This window comes from Toxotes jaculatrix, chromosome 22 (assembly GCF_017976425.1).
Source record: "Toxotes jaculatrix isolate fToxJac2 chromosome 22, fToxJac2.pri, whole genome shotgun sequence".
NCBI lineage: Eukaryota > Metazoa > Chordata > Actinopteri > Toxotidae > Toxotes > Toxotes jaculatrix.
In genome coordinates this window covers 4,426,703-4,446,647 of record NC_054415.1, presented here as the reverse complement: position 1 = coordinate 4,446,647, position 19,945 = coordinate 4,426,703, and the positions used below count along the sequence as shown (strand labels likewise).

The window sequence follows — 19,945 nt, the reverse complement described above, 5'->3', positions numbered from 1 at the left end:
TTTTTAGCACATTCAGCTCACAGTGCTGCTTTCTGCCTCAACCCACCCCACTGACGAAGCCTTCAAATAACACGCCTTTTCTTTTTTTCTGGTAAAAAGTTTCTGCTAAAGGCCTCAGACGACCCGCGTCACTTGGAGTGGTCTGAAATTACCACTTGACAGTGACACAATGTTCTCTGTGAAGCACCACAGCCCTGTCCCTGCCCCCCCCCCCCCCCCCCCCCCCCCCCAGGCACCAGAGGCCCACCCAACCCTGTCGTCGGACACCTAGGAACATCAGGAGCTATTTATAACAACTTCATCCTCTCACTATGAAGGAATATCTCTCCGTTTTCCTTCTCTCTCCCCCTCTCGCTTCTTCGCTCACTGTTGCCATGGAGCACGGAATCAGTGACATCACAGGGGAAGAGTGTGTGTATGCTTGCATGTGTGTGTGTGGAGATGAAAGCTGGAATCTGCGGACTGAATGAACACGGCCAGGCAAATATCAGGTGACGAGCAGAAGCACAGGCAGCAGGCATCCAGCTGGAGTGCGCACACACACACACACACACAGCATCCTGCACACAGATGCACACAAAAAAACACACACACACACCCTGTACGTGGCACACGGGTGTAAACACATCAAACCCTTCCACCTACCCACTCACCAACCCACGCACACACACACACAGCCAATCTGTCACGCACTCTCATACACAGTCGCACAAATGCATGAAGAGAAAAAGCTAATTGGGTTAATGATGATGACTGAACTTGCTTTTTTTTTTTTCATGTGTCTGTTATGTCATGACATAACATCCGTACACAACTTCAAACAGACCTCTGATTGGTAATTAAACAGAGCACATACGCTGATTCTTTTTTTTTTTTTTTTCTTAATGTCTCACACATTTTCAGGTCTTGGTTCAGCTGTGGTAACTTTCACAACACAGCACTTCCCTGATGAAAGAGGAAATTACACAAATTGCTTAAATGTGTAATGTTTTGGCGTTACAATGCGTCCTGTACAACACTTAAATCACAAAAAATATATTTTTACAATTACTAAAAAATGCTGAATACACTTCAGATGCTCAGTTTACAATGACAAAAGAGAGAAAAGAAGAGAATGTCTTTCTGGAAACATGTCCTGTTTACCTGAGGACACTAAGAACTACTTTCTGCCAAAGACATTATCCCAAGAAAACTGTTGAAAGAGAAATTGGTCGATCATCCTGAGGGATTTTATCCTCCTCGATTTATTTCCCTTGGACGGTGGCAGATGTTTCAGAGGCAGATTTCTGAAACCTTAGCACGTACCACCTAAACTCTCTGTGTTTCGTCTTGTGATCTCCAAGCTCAGAAAGTTACTGGGTTGAGTGAGGAGACTGGTTGATGATGCTCATTTTAATCTTCATTGGGGTTAAAAGAACACCTATCTGAGTAGGGGGGGGGGGGGGGGTGTATGGGAAAATGTGTTTAATTTTAGTGAACTGACCCTTTAAATATCTCTGGCAGGCCTACTGTACACAACAGTGGCCTCTCACTTGGAAGATAGAAGAGTTATGCGATAAAAGAGTCCACTATAAATAATCTACATGCGTGTCTGCTCCGGAGACAGGCTGCCGACACACGATGTCTGCTGTGCTGAGAAAGCTCCGCCGAGTGGAAGAACGTGCAGCGCAGACCGAAAGTGCGCCTAGTTTTGGCGTTACAATGCGTCCTGTACGACACGGCTGCAGAGCTGATAAGCCTGTCTTATCTCTGCTGCCAACCGCTGCCCCCGGAGAAAGTGACCGAGGAGAGAGCTGACAGTAAACACAGCAATGGAACAACAGTGAAATAATGCCTCCATTGTTCCATCTATTTACACCCTCCTCCTCCTCCTCCTCCTCCTCTCTCACACTCACACACTCACACACACACACACTTCAAACATTCCCCACTCTGTTTATTGCTGAGAGAAACCTCAACAGTGTCACCCATGTTGCTTTTACACTGATACATCATGGCCGTCCCCTTGTTCACTCTTCTTCTTCTTCTTCTCCCTCTCTCATCTTTAAAGGTGCTATAAATACAGCATATGCATCAGTGGGGATGCATCCAACATCCCCATCCCACCCACCCACACACACACACACACACACACACACACACACACACACACACACACACACACACACACACACACACACACACACACACTTCAACTTCCTCAACCGGCACCATCCATGGGAGCCAAAGCCCAGCATCACATAAACCCAGCGCATTTCATTTATCTCCCTCAGACTTGTTCCACCTTTCTGTCAAACATGGGGATGCCATGCCAGGTTTGACACTTCAGCACACACGCAAATCAGCAGTGTTCGTGTGTGTGAAAGCAGCCCACACATGCAAAGTACCTGACGTATTAGAATAATTAAAAAAAAAAAAAACAACCCCAAAACAAAACAAAAAAACAAAACAAAACAAAACAAAACAAAACAAAACAAAACAAAACAAAACAAAGAGAGCTGAAGCTTGTTCTTCTTATGAATAAAAATTGATAACACACCCTGTTCGTCAACACTGAGGGGTGGGCAAAAAAACACCCACATGCAGTGCCTCCTAACAGGGTCACACAAACAGCAGGTGTCTGGCCTTGTGCACAATAAGCAACAAGAGGCGCCGCAGCAGGGACAAAGACTGCAAATGGCTCACCTGTGATTATTTCACTTTGGTCCAATTTAGTCAGCTCTGTTTCAGAGAAAGCACCCAATGCTCTGTGTGTCACCACGGATGCTCTGATGTCGGGCTTTATCTGACCGAGGGACCGGGCTCTGTGGGGACGGCACTCATCCGGGGAAATACACGTATGTCACAGAGGCTTAACTTCAGCCTCGGCGAGCTGCTTCGAGTCGCACTGCCTGAAGGGGAACGCAGCGCGGGTCAGGGCGCAGCTACGAGGAAAGGTATTCACAGGTCGTGTCAGCGCACATTTGCAATGCAAATGGTGTCAGGGTGACACATGTCAAAGATGCACATCAGTCAGACGGTGGAGACAGCCTTATTAGTCATGAGCGAATAGAAAAACAAGATTAAGGTGGTTTCAGTATCAGAACACACAAGACAAGCTTTCTCACTGTGGCACGATCAGTTTCCATCTTTACAAGCCTCCGCATTGAGCCCTACTGCAGGCAACACAACTGCAAAGGCCACACAGGAATATAAATGTGATGGAGGTTGAGTGAACTGACAACATTGTCTATAATTGCCTCTGCGGGACTCCCAGTTTTGGAGATAAGGTATCTCGGTTCACAAGAAAATGCACACGGGTCGTGTAACAGTACTTGCTCGGTGTGGGAAGTGAAGTGGCCAATGAGAGGCACACGGTCTGGCACAAAAGCATCAAAGCAGGAGCGCATGACCCATCACCGATAAAAGCACCTTCTAATAAAGTCTGGTCTTTATGGCGTTGAGTTTCAGATGCACGATACAAGAAAACAACTCATCTTTATCTCTTTAAAAGGAAACGGATGCCAAGTAACAGACAGTCAGATGCATTTATGCATTAGGAGAGCATGGGATAGCAGCGTGACATTTAAAGGGGACATTTAAGAGACTGACGGGGGAACAGGATGAAATATGTCTCCCGTGCTTTGTGCTTTAGCAGCTAATTAATTTAGTTTTAACTGGTGCCGACACGTGGATAAAGATAAAGCAACTCCATATGGTTTGTAAATGTTTTTTTTTATTAGCAAAATAAGGGAGATGAGTCTACAAAGATTCTCCTTCTGTGGAGAACATACACATACATTGACAGTTGTGGCAGTTTCTTTATATGAACAGATCCAGGACCGTATTTCTCATCACTCCTCTTGGCAAAGTAGTACTGATCTAAAATCACAGACCAGGCTTCCCTTGACCGTCTTTGTTTCCATCACCTGAATAAAAGTCTTCGCGGATCCTCAAGCAGCACCTCTGCTCTCACATCATCACTGGATGAGATCCACGGATGGCGTCTGAACCTCGAAACATGTCAGACCTCATCCTTAACCTTTACAACAATCTTTTCTGTGGTTCAGTTTTTTCCCTCCTCAACACCAAAAACTCCACAAGCTCCTCCAAATACATTAAAATATACAGTAAAATGTGCCGACTCTGGTCCTTGTACTTTCAACACTTGAGCGTATTATAAGCTCAGTGCTTTGACTAACCATTTTCTGAATGGCTGGGAAGAATGGATATTTTATACACTGTTTAAAAACCCGAACCCCACATTTGTGGGGCAAATGTAATAATATACATCTCAGTATTGTACTGTGTGATCGGCCAGCGAGGCCTTCCATTGTCATGGCGGGTAGGGGCGATGGGGGTAGGGGACTGTGGAGGCTACATGTTGGTCACCATGGAGACCCATGTACCTTTAGACCAGAGGGAAATCTTCCTCCTCCCGATAGCTCAGTGGTGTGCACACAGAAGATAGCAGGGACACTAACGTATGAAAACAGTTTACCTCTTTATGTTCAGAACAATTCAGCAGGCAACAGAACAAGCATTAGGACTACGACCGCAGTAAAAGGCATGCGAAGGCACAAGTACCAACAAACTGGACTCAAAGTTGTACCTCTTTTCTTCCCTTGTGGTTGTAGGGGAGGAAGAAAAGAAGCATTTCCACCAATAGCAAAGTTTCCTTTTCCAGAGACAGCGGCAGAAGGAACAGCAAAAACACGATCTCCTCCTTCTCCTCAAATATTAAAACAAGAAAAAAGAAAAGAAAAAAGAGGAAATTAAAAAAAAATGTGCGAAAACTTGCTGTGACGCTTTTACAATGATACAAACATCCTACACAAATGTCGTAACGCTAGTTCAAAATGTTCCAAGACAAAAACATAAATAAAGCTGTTAAAAGTGGCATATAGTACAGCACTGGTCCGTGACTGATCCTCCTGACTCTTCTCATTTTCCCCATCAAAGATGCACAATAAGATGGCTCCACTGCCTAAGGAAAGAAGAAGAGACAGAAACATGAAGAAAGGAGGGGGGGAAAAAGGAGGGACGGGTCGTTTTAAAGAGAGGCTCTGCAGAGCTCAGACTCGCCACTATCATTTCACAAACATCTAAATGGAGCAGAAAATGTATTTAAGCCTCTAATAAAAGAAGGCACTGATTTCAGCGATTCAGTGATTAAATTATGGATTTCATTATGATGGATTACGCTGCTTCTTTGTGGTCAGCTCCAGCTATGCTCCTCCGCGATTATGAATGCTTAAGCTCTGGAAACAAACCATTTGATGCCAATTTGTTAAACACATTTGCAAGAGAAAAGCTAGATCGCAGGCAGACGATTTAAACCAGGCTCCCACGGTTTCCTCAGCAACTCCCACTGCATCCTGATGCTACGGTGAACACACATTCAGTCATAATGCTGACATGTGTCCTCGTCCATGACGCAGAGCCACACATGTGCACACACACATGTCCATGGCATGTGAGCTAGTTAAAAGGCTGTGGGGGACTTAGCCAGGCTCGGGTTGTTGGAAAGATTAAGGAGGGGGGGTGATGATGATGATGATGATGTAAGTTTCTTACCAAGAAAAAAGGGTTGTCTGTGTTGTCGTCGTCATTACCCTCAGAAGAGACCACAGTCTTTCAGGTTGTTCTTGATGATGACGTCGGTGACGGCGTCAAAGACAAACTGCACATTCTTGGTGTCTGTGGCGCAGGTGAAGTGGGTGTAGATCTCCTTGGTGTCCTTCCTCTTGTTCAGGTCCTCGAACTGACACTGGATGTAGGCAGCTGCTTCCTCGTATGTGTTGGAGCCTGGAAAAGACGAGGAGCAGGAAGCGAAGGAGTCAGGGAGTCACAACACAGGAAAAGGCATTGAAATTGTACATTTGTATTATTTGAGGGCTGAGTGATATGGCTGAGCTTCATCCTGCTTGCTGGGCATTGTGCTCCGAGTTGTATAAATGTTTATTGTTACCATGCTTAAAGGAATGGTTTGAGATTTAATTGTTCTCAGACAGAAGACTGTTACCGCTCCCCTGTCTGTGTGGCAGCTACGCCCAGCTGCTGGTTAGCTTAGCATAAACAGCTAACCTTTCTCTTCCTTTCTATTCTTCTAACCTTTCTAATACAATCTGCCCAGCTGCACCTATAAAGCTCACAAATTAAACTGTTTTTTGTCTAATCTGAACAAAAACTGAAGTGTTCCAGGCCATTTCTTCGCCTGGAGCAGCGACTTCCTGAAATCTCCGCTGGTTCCCGGCAACCTCGCGGTCACTGTTCACACATGGCAACTGAACACATCTGCTTTTTTTCAAATAGCACATTATTATATTAGTCATTTCTAATCCACAGCCATGGCAGAATGCACCCATCAAACTTTATGAGCAGCTTTTGAAAACACTCGTCATTATTTTTAGGGACATTTCTGCTTGAACATTTTCAGCCACATGCTGCCAGTCTCACCAGCATATTCTGGGTAGCAGATGGTAAGAGGACTCTTCTTGATCTTCTCCTCAAACAGGTCTTTCTTGTTGAGGAAGAGGATGATGGAGGTGTCTGTGAACCACTTGTTGTTGCAGATGCTGTCGAACAGCTTCATACTCTCATGCATTCGGTTCTGAGGGAAGAGGGCGGATGACGTCAGTCACTGTGCTTCACACTGAGAAGACGAGCTGTGTGATCACTGATCCATAAACATGAAACAACATCTTGAACGGAACCTATCCTTTATTACCACTTCGCTGACCCATCACGATTCTAGTAAACAAAGACGAAAGTTCCCGCTGCGTGTGAACACAGACTGCCTGCTATTATCTTTCCTCCATGAGTCAGTGGCCGGACCACTCACCATCTCCTCGTCCTCAGCCAGCACCAGGTCATAGTCACTGAGGGCCACGCAGAAGATGATGGCGGTCACGCCTTCGAAGCAGTGGATCCACTTCTTCCTCTCAGATCGCTGACCGCCGACATCAAACATTCTGGGGTGGGGGCGGGAGAAAGAGATAGATATGTAAGCATGTTCCTCAGCGTTCATACAAACATTTGATATAATAAAACAGAAAAATGAATTGAAGAGTCACTTTGACTGCTCTGGAAAGAAAACAGAACTTCTTTGTCTACTGTTACACAAAAATAATTTTGATTAAATGCTAGCGATGCAAAAAATATTCATCTGTCTGGCAAATGTCTGTACAGAACTGTGCACTCAGTGACTGTGTAAGGACAGAAGGGGAAAAAACGATTCTGAAGAGGAACAGACTTTTCGTTTTTGAACTGTATTTCCCCTTCGCTGAGCCAAGAGGCATGAATGCGGGTTATTTTATTGCCTGGTTTGAAATGTTTAATGTCGGGCCATTCTGATCTCCCACATTCAGGACATTTTCACAAACTAGCGCATTCAAACAGCAAGAGCATTTTCAAAAGCGACACTGTATAAAATAACCATAAAAAAAAAAAAAGATGGGTGCAAGTGTGGCATTTTATAAGACCCAACAAAAGCCTCATTTAGCTCCTGCAACAGCTCCTATCAGTCTATTTAGGAAGAAAAAGGAAATAAAAAATATATAATTGACATTTAAAAGCCCTTCAAACAGTGAAAATGAAATAAATAAACACTTAACTTTACTTAATAAAAAACACGTGAAAGACCAACATCCTAGCTCAGAGGATCAGTCCTCTGTTATTTTGCCGACCTTCATAGCTACACAGTTTGTCATTAAACAGCTGTAACTATGAAAAAAAGCAATGTAATGGTGTAATAATCGACAGCTTCTGGTACTGTGACATCATCAAGCCCACTGCCCTCACTTCCTGTCTGCGTGAGTCATCACTGATGCGTGCAACACCTGCACAGACTGTGTCACAGCTGTGCACGTAGAAAGGGAATTTCTTCAGGAGCTAATGAGTCAGTAGGAGGGAGGAAAACTAATCAAGCCATCGTGTAAAACACGTCTGAGGCTGTCGTTACAGTGAGGAAACTCTCACTTGAAGTGCAGGTCCTTGAATGTGAAGTGCGTCTCCACAATGCCTGTGGTTTTGACTCGAGTCCTCAGGACATCCTGCTGAGTTGGGATGTAGGTGGCCTGGGATATCCTGTCCAGATCGTTCAAGTAGCTGAGGGGATGGACACAAAGAAAAGAGATGTAAGGAGGGAACACAAAAACAGCGGAGCGAAGAAGGAAGGAGCAGGAGGGGAAACAAGTGGGAGAAACTGTGTCAGAAGTATCAAGGTCAAGTGTGTGACTGCCAGATGAACAAACAACTCCCAAAACCTTCTCAAAGAAAAATCAGGCTGGATTCCACATTTCACACTGAAAACAAACTTTGTGCCTGAAACACTCTCTCTAGCACAATGTTTTACTGGAAAATTAATTTAGCATAAAGTAAAAGACCAAACACATTGTGAAATTAAATCAAGGGATTTTTAAAAATAAAGTCTTGATATTTTCAGTTGCAGAATCAGGTAAAAATCTGGACACGCAGATAAAATACTAAACTTGCCTGTGTTAAGAAATGATGGCACAGTAGCTTTGTGGTCAGAGCTGCTGCCTCGCAGCAAACACGTCCCGGGTTTAAGTCTGAGCCCTGGTCTGTGCATTGTTTTCTCTCTGTTTGGTAAGATTCCCTCTGGGTTCCTCCCTGAGTCTAAGGATATGCAGCTGAACTGGAAACCTCCTACGTGAAAGTGTGAATGTGTTTGTCAAGTCTCTGTGTTAGTGCTGTGATGGACAAGCCATCTGTCTAGGGTGCTGTTCCACATTTCGCCAAATACCTGCTGGGTCAGACTCCGGTGTTTTAATACAGAGGCACAGAGAATGGATGGATGGATGGAGTTTATTCTTTTTATTCTATCATTTTTTAGCATGATTTTTTTTTTCCATTCTTCTTCCTCTTACTGAAACCACCACGTAAATGAAAATCATGAATGTAGGATTGAACTAACCCAATTCTGGAAAGAAGCAGAGTCATTTGTTATCATCTCATGCCGATTCTGGTATCGCTGCTTACAGGTATAAGATGTATTTAATATTTGTGGTCACTGTATGAGTGCATCTGCTGAGCCTGTACAGTTAATCATACACACTTCACCTACACACTCTGGATGAATTATGACCCACGCTAATACCTCAAGGTTACTGCTGATATATTACAAGGGCGAGAGATTAGAGGCCTCTAGTTTCTAGCAGACAAACACAAGCAAGCTCTGCTTCACGCAAACAAGCCTTTTGTTTGTCTTCCAAAGGTATTAAGTAAAAAATACAAGGTTTAATAACAACTGTGTTTCCTATTCATGAAAAGCCCCTGGGCAGCAGGATTAGGGGAACCAATTAGAAAATGGCCAACAACGGCGGTTCCCTTGGCCTGTACTGTCACAGCTCATGTTTGTTCTTCAGCAGAAAAACAAGGCAAATGGCTTTTCTCCCAACAAAGCTCCGGAGCTGCCCTGTGATGATATCATTTGTTTCAATGCCAGGGGCTTCTTGCACAATATATACGATATTCAGGCTGGTCAAGAAAAATAATGGAACAGTTTAGCTCTGTGATTTTCTTTTCACTTTTCGAGCATGTGGCAAATGTTGCCGTGCTGAGGTGTAAGGTGAAAGATTAAATAGTCTTTCCAGCCACTGCTCTCCAGGGTTGGCAGAGGAGGGCAAATATTGACAGTCTAAAAGTCCAGACAGATGCACGGTACTGTAGCTTGCTGCTCTCCGAGCGTGGCAGAAGGCTGGGACAACATGTGTTGGGCTAGTTATGGCACCAAGTTTCTGCGTGTTTGCAGGGGAATGGCAGTAATTTGGGCTTCTGGTCATCTCATGTGAAAGACTTTGTCATAAAAAGTTGTTGACATAAGTTAGAGTGTGTGTAGGACCATTGAGCCTTTTCAGGGGGTGACTCACATTTTTTGGCGAACCCTGGGACTGCTTCCTCGGTTGTTTATGTGTCTATGTGTGTGTTTGTGTGACTCACTATGCTGCCGAGTCGTTGAGCTGATATTCGCGGGAGCGGCTGAAGCAGGCTTGAACACCTCCGTCCTTCCAGAGCCGCTTAATGACACCAGCCAGCTCTGCCGTCATGAAGCCTTCCTCTGCCGAGCCCGCCAGCACAAACAGCTGCCGTGCATCATCCTGGGAGGCGAGTCGGGGCGGTGTCAATATCATAAATCAACCATCAAAGTCATTACACCACAATTACAGTCAACATTAATCTGCTACCAAGCTGAAATAACAGTCAGAGGGTTATAAGGACATTACAGAGACAGCTGCTGATCAGACCAAAATAATTTGTTCTCCTATTTCATTGTCCTGCCTAATGAGTGTGTGAGTGCAAGTGGGGACATTTCTCCTAACAGGAGTAAAAAAACAAACAAAACATCCCCTAATTTGACTTTAAAACTTTATATTTTAAGTGACTTACAGATAGCCTGAAATCACCTCTGAAATCATGACTACATTCAAACCTAACACTACTTTCCCAAGAACATTTGCTGAGTATTTGATGTTAGTACCCGGCTGCTTTCCCACACCACAAATTCACTTCAGGTTTCTACTTTAAACCGACCAAATTACATCCCTCTCTCCACGTCACTTACAGCTCTTGCGGCATCGCCAAAGTCGATCTTGAGGCGTCCCATGGCTCTGATGATGGCGATGATGGACTGGATGGTGTTGCTGTAGACCACAGCCTTGTACTGCTTGCATTCCTCTTCTGAGTAGCCCGCCTCATGGATGATCCTGCAGAAAATGGAAAAACCTGGTCAGCGGTCGAGCCATTTTCCTGCGATGCAAAAATTTGCTGCTTACAGCAAAAAAAAAAAAAAAAAAAAAAGAAGAAAAGAAAAGAAAGACATCGACCAAATTCTTCCAAATGCTACCATCACAGAGAGAAAATTGACAGCCGCAGAAATACTGTCAGGCCTTGATCTCTCTGCTCCTCATTTCTAGCTGCTTAAATTACGGCCATCCAGGCTACAGGTGCACTCAGTGTTAGTTACTCCAGGTAAAGGCACCAGGTAACATTTCTACAGGAGCAGCGTTCAGCACATCCTTCACAGGTGACGAGCCAAACGAAAAAGCAATGTCACAGCAGAGCGGCTGCTTAAAAATGTAAAACCGCCGTGTCTCTGGCATGTGTGCGTCTGCTGATTGATGAGTGTGTCCGTGAGAGTGTGTATGAAAAACTGAATTCATATGCAGCACACACACACGTATAAGCAGAGTCCATACTAATGAATTCTGCTAGGTTGTGTTGATGATCCATTATGGATGGTACCTGTTTGTACTGCGATTCACAGAGTGTAATATTACAGAGGGACGCTATAAAAGCATGACTGGTGTTTGACACTGTTTGTGTAGAGGAAAATGAATGCTCTTTGAAAATAATATCTAGTGCGGTGACATTATGCATATCTGATGAGAGAAGCCATTGTTGATAAAAAGTTTGTTTTGACTGTTCAGTGTGTAGAACGAAAAGATGCAGCAGCAGCAAAATGAACTCACTTCATCTGCTTGACAATTGTACTTTTCCCCGACTCACCAGCACCTAGAAAAGACAAAGAAGAAACAGAGGTTTATGAGGTCGTCGTGTAACAAGCAAAGTATTTTAACCATTACGTCAACAAACCTACTTCCTTTATCTTTAAATTTCCAAAAGAAAAAAAAAACCTTTTTAAACAAAGATCTAATGTGGCTGTACGACCAAGGAACCATGAAAATGAAACCTTAGGAAAACCACCTCAACCAAAGGAGAACTGAGAAACAAGAGAGTGTGTATGTGTGGGTTTAAGTTAAAAGGAGTCTTTAAAACTCTGGTGTGGCTCCAGGCAATCCCTGTCTAATATACTGATTAGTCAACACCCGCGAGCTCGGTCAGATGACTGTTTTGTGATCAAGCTTGCTCTAGTTTAGTGTAACTGAATCTGACTGTGTGTTTGGAGCTTTATCAGCAAAGACTTCACATCATGCTGTCTCCGTGTGAGGGTGCCAGACTAACGATAAAGTAGATAATTATTGACAGTGCTGTGAAGTGCCGAAAAACGGGGTGTCACTTCGGGATGGGAAGGCACTCGGGTCCGGCGGCTGATTAGATTGACTGCCGCGCAGCTGACTGATGAGACGATACTATGACGGAAAGAGCAGAGGGGGAGATAGGGAGAGCATAAAGGGAACCAGACTGTCGGTGCGGCTTTCGCTTTGCGGATCTTTCAAACGTCACAGTGCCATGGCAACTGTTTCTCGTTATGTCCCGGACATCTCTAGTGTGAGGCCGCAGTCACCTGAGGAGGCTTTGTGGTTGTGAGCGTCCGCGCGCGTGTGTGTCTGACATGTTGGCTTTCACAGAGACTGTTATGTATTATGCATCTGCTGCTCTTTTTCCTCCACTGTATTTGAAGTGACCTTTTATTAACATTTTTCTTATTCCAATCAAAGCCATCGGTGATGTTCTTCTAAACCACATTTATTAGGACTCTCGTGATCTAATGGACATAACCATAAACTGCATTAGATCAACTAATCTGCACTCAGTGTCCTCATATTACAGCAGTGGAGACTATAGAGAGGCAATTGGCCGGCTGTCACTGACGTAACGCTCCTGTGCCACTAGGGAAGATTTTCCAAATCACTTGAGCGCGGGCTACTCCCAGAGTAAACACCCTCGGCTCTAGAAGCAGAATAAGGGGAAGTGGAACCATATCATGAAACCTACCACTATCTGTTACCTCGTGATGCTGTCAGCAGAGACAAGATGGTTTGCTCTTGCATAATAAATCATCCGCGTAATCTAGTTCCACTTTCCTTGATGTTGCAAAAACAAAAAAAAAAATATGACAACACTGCATTTTTGACACATGCCACTTGTTGTCGGGCCTGCCTCACACTGTAAGTAACAGCTTCTCCTGAGCATTATTTACACAAAATTTAACACAACATGAATAAATAAATATATATGCATCCCACTGCAGAACAGTGTGCACACTATCTGTCTGAATTCCTGCAAACTTTCCCTCAGCAATAACTGCATGCTGATAGTGCAGCTCTGGGACTTCACCTTCAGTATAACTGGATGAGATTCACCTGAGGACACTTTATTTTAATTACGTGTCACCACTCAGGTGCTGGAGTGCCCTGGAGGTGGAGGGGGGGGGGTGACGGTACAGTGGCAGCTCCCTGTGCTCTGAGGCCAAACACTCAGCTGTGTGAATCACTGTGGGACTCGCACACAGACGGCAGATACACTGCTCGAATGGGCACGGCTGGCCGGTGAGCTGGCACAGTTGCACCCCTCCGTCTGCCCAAGAGCCATTTTCACAATGCCACACACACTTCACATTCCGACGCAGAGCCTCTCAATGTGGGACGCATGAAACTCCACTTAGGGCAGGCTATGAGCTCACGCTGAAGTCAAAGCAACCTCCTTATACAGGAAACTTTTAGCTAACTGTTACTAATGTGACTTCTCAGTGGTTTCTGGGGGTTTTCTACTACTTTGCTTGCTAAAACTGAACATGTACTTTTTAAATAGGGACCTCTGAACAGAAAAACACGCTCAAAAGGAAATTAATCACCAACTATTTTAAACTATTTTCATAATCAAGTCAAGAAGAAAATACCTGAAAAAAATCAGATGATTAAGGCTTTTGTATGAACTGCTAAGAAAAACTTGCAATCACCTCGTAAACCAAAATAAAAGATGATGTTGGATGAATCATGACATTAACTTACTGTAATCATGAAAATGTAGAACCAAATCGCGTCAGAGACGTTTTTTTGCCATGACTGTTCACAGCTCAGAACTTTCACAGGAAGACTGAACCGGTTTATGGAAACGAAACCCCAGCACCAAAGCTGCCATGGTAATGGGCCTGCCTACTAATCCTACACATTCCAATGGTTAAAACTGGACAGATATCATAAATGCAGTAACTAGCTCTTCCTTATAATCAATGAGATGTGAGCTATGAGTTTGTGTAAGCGCCTCGGCTCTGGCCTCTTAACACCAGTGATATCATTAGGGTGTGGCTCTTCTAGGCCTTCTAGGCCTGAGGAATACAAAACACGGAGTCGTCCTGATTTTCTAACACACACAGACCTTTAAGGGTTACATGGAACCACAGGCCTGACCTATTGCTCCTCATGCAGAGTCATGTTACATACCCACAGCTTTGATACGCCCACCCCAAAACAGCTACACAGGCAAAACCACTGGAGCAGCTGGTTTCTGTTTCTAGTGGTTCAAACTATTTTAAGAAAATCCAAGCAAACCATTGCAGTGAACTATGGGGGTTTTTTTTTCTTCTTTCTCCACAGAGAACAGAGCCGTTTCTATCTACCAACCGCAAACACATCTTTCCTCTCAGAGCTCCCTCTGGTTGATCTTCCCGTAAGTACGAAGGCAGCGAGGACGAGGAAGGTTTTATAACAATGGCAGCATGGAGACAAATGTGATTAAAATGGCTTCCAATGCCGGGCCTTCTCCATTTTTAGATTAACCATATGTCGTTGCTAATTCTCTTGGAGAATTTGTAATGTGTCCTCGCATACCAAAGAAAATTGAAGCTGGTAAAAATTCTCTTTTTTTTAGGCTCCTTATTCTGTGTAGCTCCTGTTGGCTTTGGGGTCAGTTCAATGGATTGAAGATAAATGTGTGGGGGTCAGGGGGTTTGCAGTGGCCGTGCTGCTGGCCAAACAAGTCCAATTTTAGGTGAGCAGTCCAAGGACTAAAGGAGGGTTTATGAAGTTTTGGCACAATGTGCTAACCACATTAGTGATGCCACATTAGCTGCACGAGGCCAACACCATTCACTCCGTCACGTTCTCCCTCTTTCTCTCAGTCTTCCACTCTCATTCAGTCATATACATCTCTTTTCCCCTTATGCATTCTCTCCTACAATTTTTCCTTTATGGTTTATTGTTCCTATCCAGTTCCTCTTTTTTCCCCTTTCCCTCTCCCTGTAGGGGGATTTAAGTATGAGTCACTCATGAAGGATTCCAGGATCCTCTGAGTGGTGCTTCCCACCGGGGGAAATGACCATGCTAAATCACAGGGATCGATCTGCCAACAAGCAGATCGATAGCTAAAAGATTGCTTCCCACACACAACGGCACAGACTCAACTTTTCACGGAGATGTCTAATGACGCTTACAACGATAAAGGAATGCGAACAATTTAACTACTTTGATTGTCCGTGTTTTTATTGTGAGGGGGGCCTCCCGTCTCCAAGATGAGTAACGCAGTCATGCTGGTTACATAAATTTAAAAATACAGGAAGAGTGAACAATGACATAAGTTAGACAAAGGCTTAATATTAATAAAATCTTCCCACAGTTGCATGACAGCTATAGAAAGACTAATTAGGCTGAGGAGATTGTAATCTATTTTAGCATGTAGATATGAATAGTCGGATAATTGGGTCCAAGAGATGATGGAAATAAAATGAGTGCCAAATAAAGACTAAGAGCTAAATGAGAAATGTGTTCGGTTTTTCACAAAAAAGATCACATTCCCTTTCTACCAAAGACACCTGAGCCTGCCAGCAGGTCTGGTCCTGACAGTGTGCACGCACACACACACACAGATTCAAATCATTTTTCATGCAAATCAAGGTTTTTACGTCAGCCAAATTATTTCATGCCAGTGACAGGGAGTGCACATAAGCCTGTGATTAACATTTAGGACAGTCCACAGGAACCTGCCACTCACCAGTTTTCTGTATACACAAATATCTACACATTTGGCAAGGGTCACCTCCACGTGATACACAAAAGACTTTGTTTTCTTCTAGTAGCATACGACATCTCTACAGCCCTGCCAGTCTATTACTTTCAAGCCACATGTTTTGTTGACTTTTTATCTTTGTTGACACGGTGTGTTTAGAGGAAAGTATACTCCCGAATTGCTTGTGAATCAACAACTCAGAAACAGTATCTTTTCAGTGACTGTTTATCTGCAGGGTAAACAACTCAAACTCCTAACTAAGGCCCCCTGCTTCTCTGCGGTGGAGCTTTTTCATTTTTAATGCTTCAGTCATTAGCAGTGTTCTCATCTTACGGGCCCTCTTTTCCTTTCCCCTGGCGTCTCCGCCTGTCTGTGTGTCACTTCAGGCAGTAACCCGAAGAGGCTGTGTGTGTGTTACCTGGCTACCACACTGAATGGATCAAACACACATGGCAGGTAGTCGTGCCAAAGCTGCCACGCGTGGGGCCAATCAACCTGGCACACAACTATTACCACAGAAAGAGCTTTTCTACCAAAATGCTACATGGTCTGTGTCAGAATGGCGGCTGATGAAAACTCATATTCCACCCTATGGCAGCATAGCAGAAACTTGACCCAACTTGCTTGCTTTCAACCAGCAAGCCCCATCTGGCCTCCAAGCACCTGAGGAATGCATTCCACCTTTAACAAGGAAATATGTACATTCTTGTTCAAACAAAGCAATACTAACACCTCACTAAATGTTATTTTTGTCGCAAGAAATCTAAAGATTGCGTCATTTGGATGAAAACCAACAAGAATGGTGGCAAATGTGCCGCTAAGTTGCGCAAAAAATATGAAATCTTGCTCTGGCTTGTCTGGAAATCTGTCCACAAAAGCCACAAACAGCTCTTATTGTGTGCCTTCTGTCAGGTGTTTGCCTGCTATTGATATTGGCTTCAGACTTTGTGTCCTGGTAACCCACATACCATGTGTGTGCATGTCAACATTTCCCAAAGCTAACCACCTAAGGGGCCCATGGAAAAGTTTTTCACCTAAGGTCTCTATTTACAAGGATAACAGTGTTTCTCCACATGTAAGTAATGCCATTAATTTACACATGGCTGGCTTCTAAAGGCAAGCAATTCACATAATTGGGCATATGGGGTCGTCAGAAGGAGGAAAACACAAGTAATGAATGCAAGACATTTCAATAATGAAATAAAAATATTCAATGAGTGTATTGTGCCATTCATAATACACCCTCGAGGTAGATTTCACAGGTATGTATCGTTTCACCAAAATAACAGCCTGTGCTTGGTGGATTCTTAGGTAAGACTCAAACATGAAGTGGATTCAAAACTGGCCATTGCTGAGAGTAATGAGGGGGTCATGAGGCAACTATCTCTACATCAGCATGTAATGTCACTCAGCTGCTTTGTTATTTAGTTTGATCAGTGGCAATTTAGTTTAGATGGCTGCTATTTTCTGCCCGTGTTTAAGTGGCTTCTAACTAAACCAGACTTCACTTTTTCACCACTTCATAGTGTAATTTCTCAAGCAAGTCGCTTGCCCTTTTCAGACAATGTTTTGTGTATGTGTGGTTCTGGCAACAAGATGTTCAAATTGGCTTTCAAACACAGAAAACTGTATGCACGTAATTCACGTAACACTACAAGAAGGGGAAAAATCCCTTAAGTCTGCTTGTGAGCTTTTAAATATCCTAAAATGACTGGACTCAACAAAGTTTTCAGTCAGGCCTGGGCCCCTAATGAGCCATAGGCCTATTTTCACTGCATTGCACAGGACCAGACGAGAGGAAATGTGCCATTGTTGAAAGGATTTAGTCAATACAAATGGTCCACAGAGAAGGCTGAATGGATCTAATACCAACGAATGGGGGGAGGCAGAAAAAACTTGCCATGTATGTAATTCTCACGACAACATTTGAATAAAACGTGTTAACCCCCCCCAAGTTAAACACACACCGGTGTTATGTTGTTGATATTTTGGCTAGTAACGTTTATTTAACGTGTTTTCCTTCCCGTTCTGTGGCATGTAGTGACACGGGCTGACAGATTTCGGTTCACTGAAGCTAGCAAGGAAGGGAGTGTGCTAGCGATGCGGAATTGAAACTGTTGTAACACTTCACAACTAACGCCACCTAACAATGACCATTAACCGAAGAAATTAACCAACACTAATGGGGTTTTCATGGCAGGGTGCCCCTCTAAGCTAACACAGCTGTGGGCGAACACACAGCGAAGTTGGTCCACCGACCGAGCCCCCACCCCTCCACCCCACCATCTTCTCCTCCTTCCTTACCGAGCAGCAGCAGCTTGACCTCCCTGGCTGCCTTCTCCCCGTCGTCCCGCAGATTCCTGTCGATCATTTTACTGCGCTCCACCGCCGCCTTGTCCTCTGTGCTCAGCGTGCATCCCATCTTCGACTGTGTCCTTCAGACCCAGATGGTGTAGAAAACGTTTAAAATACCATATATACCCACATTAAATGGTTAAAACTGCCTTCACTCCGCACACACGCCCTTTTTTTTTTAAATGACAGGCAATCGATCTCGTCAGGAGGAAAAGGGGAAGCGATTCGACTTTTCACAGAAAAAAGTATGGCGTTTCTTCAGCCCGCTGATTTTTATTTGAAGGTTTTAAAAAAAATATATATGCTCGTTACATCCGAGGTAGAGCTATTTTGATAGCGAAGCAATTCCTTGGTGATGTCTCTCCCACCCGTTCGCCTCCATTCGTTGCAGCGGCGACTGCTAACAGTGCACGAGCAGCAACGACTGAGAGAGCTGCGCCGTGTTCCGCGAGCGGCAACAACAATCACACTTCCGGCCACACTCTTCACAGTAAAGGTGTCGCTTCCAAAAACCTAAACTAAAAAAAAAAAAAAAAAAAAAAAAAAGACGACTATTGTCTGTAATATTTTCTGTGGTAATAACCGTTTTATGCTTTACTATTCTGTATTTTTTAAACTGAGAAAATGTCTGAGCGACACTGTGCAGTACACTGTAGCAAAAGTTTTAGGCACTGTTTGTGAAAACATTATAGAAAGTGAGGAGGCTGGAGGAAGTTTTTCAGGGTGCTTGGCCCTGACGTTGTTTCAAGCATTTTAGGGAACTCCCCACTGTTTTTCTATGGATATAGGGTGTGTCAACTGTGTACAGTTGACTTAAAATTTCCTACCTGTGAGGTAAAACTGACTTGAACAGCCTTGTATTTTATAATCAGTCAAAAGTCTACTGCTGAAATGAAGGGAGTATTACGCAATACATGTATTCACTTTAGGTCTTTGTATTTGCTCTCAAGGACGAATTATTGCAGTGGCAGATTTTCAGTCCATTATGCGTAAATCTTACAGGTTTAAAAAAGGCCACACATTTGTGCACTTTCATCATTTTTTCATATCAAACATGAAACCGAGCTTTCATTTGGTGTGTGGGACCATTAAATTAAATCTTTCGACTTCTTATTTTGATGCCTTTATTTTGAAGGTAGACGCCCTAACCGGAAACTTCTTGCCAGTGGAACGCATTTCAAACCTGCAACCCATAGCTTTATTCATTGCTACCCAAATAACAACTCGTATAGTTTTTTTCCGTTATGAAAAAAAAATGAAATAAAAATTTCAGATTTATTTACCTTATGAGTATCAATAACTGGATTTTAAATTAAATAATTAAACTGATATTTTAAAATACATGATATACATTCACAGTATTATGCACATACTTCCCTGATCATATTAACTACATTAACTGTGCGGTCTATACGGTAACCCTACATTTCTGTGCATGTATTGTTCCCATGTAAACTAAACCTCTAACCGGGGCAGTGTTCGTCGTCGTCATTTGCCCATTCAGCTGTACATGACCATTGTTTGTGGTTTAAATAATTTAGCCGTCGGACGAAGTCAAGTGTGAGTCTTCAAAGTCAACAGTCAGCCTAGAGGTTGGTGGTGTTCTCCTCAAAAAAATTTCCACACGCATCCCTGTGGCGTAAACTTTATCTCCCTGTCTTTCCATGCAATTTTCATTTCAAATGTGGCTTTTTGGGAGTAAATGCAAATTTGTGGCGCTGACCTTTCCATTCTAATCCTGTGCTGGCTGGAAGTTTCCTTCTTTGTCATCCAGGCCTTCTCAAGGTTTGAGATAACAGAGGGGAAAAAAGGTAATGTCGTTTTATCAAACACTGACAATACTACATACATGGAATGGATTTATTTTCTTAGGACCATGTTCCTCATTATAAAGGATTTCTGT

At 43.6% G+C, this 19,945-nt stretch overlaps 1 protein-coding gene across 1 annotated transcript; it reads right to left on the bottom strand.

Moving 5' to 3' along the window:
* Positions 1 to 3,695: 3,695 nt before the first annotated feature.
* On the bottom strand, positions 3,696 to 18,474 carry gnai1 (guanine nucleotide binding protein (G protein), alpha inhibiting activity polypeptide 1). Its single transcript, XM_041029855.1, has 9 exons — positions 17,992 to 18,474; positions 11,472 to 11,514; positions 10,565 to 10,706; positions 9,943 to 10,100; positions 7,960 to 8,088; positions 6,824 to 6,953; positions 6,439 to 6,592; positions 5,557 to 5,787; positions 3,696 to 4,966 (listed from the first exon to the last, which is right to left on the bottom strand). The coding sequence occupies exons 1-8, from the start codon at positions 18,107 to 18,109 to the stop codon at positions 5,597 to 5,599; spliced, it is 1,065 nt and encodes a 354-aa protein (XP_040885789.1). The 5' UTR covers positions 18,110 to 18,474; the 3' UTR covers positions 3,696 to 4,966; positions 5,557 to 5,596.
* Between the last annotated feature and the right edge of the window lie 1,471 nt (positions 18,475 to 19,945).

Coding starts and splice junctions, on each gene's coding strand:
- gnai1 (XM_041029855.1), bottom strand. CDS start 18,109: ATGGGATGCACGCTGAGCACAGAGGACAAGGCGGCGGTGGAGCGCAGT. Junction 11,515..17,991: donor GGTCAAGCTGCTGCTGCTCG/GTAAGGAAGGAG, acceptor TGTCTTTTCTAG/GTGCTGGTGAGTCGGGGAAA. Junction 5,788..6,438: donor CTGCTACCCAGAATATGCTG/GTGAGACTGGCA, acceptor CGTCTTTTCCAG/GCTCCAACACATACGAGGAA.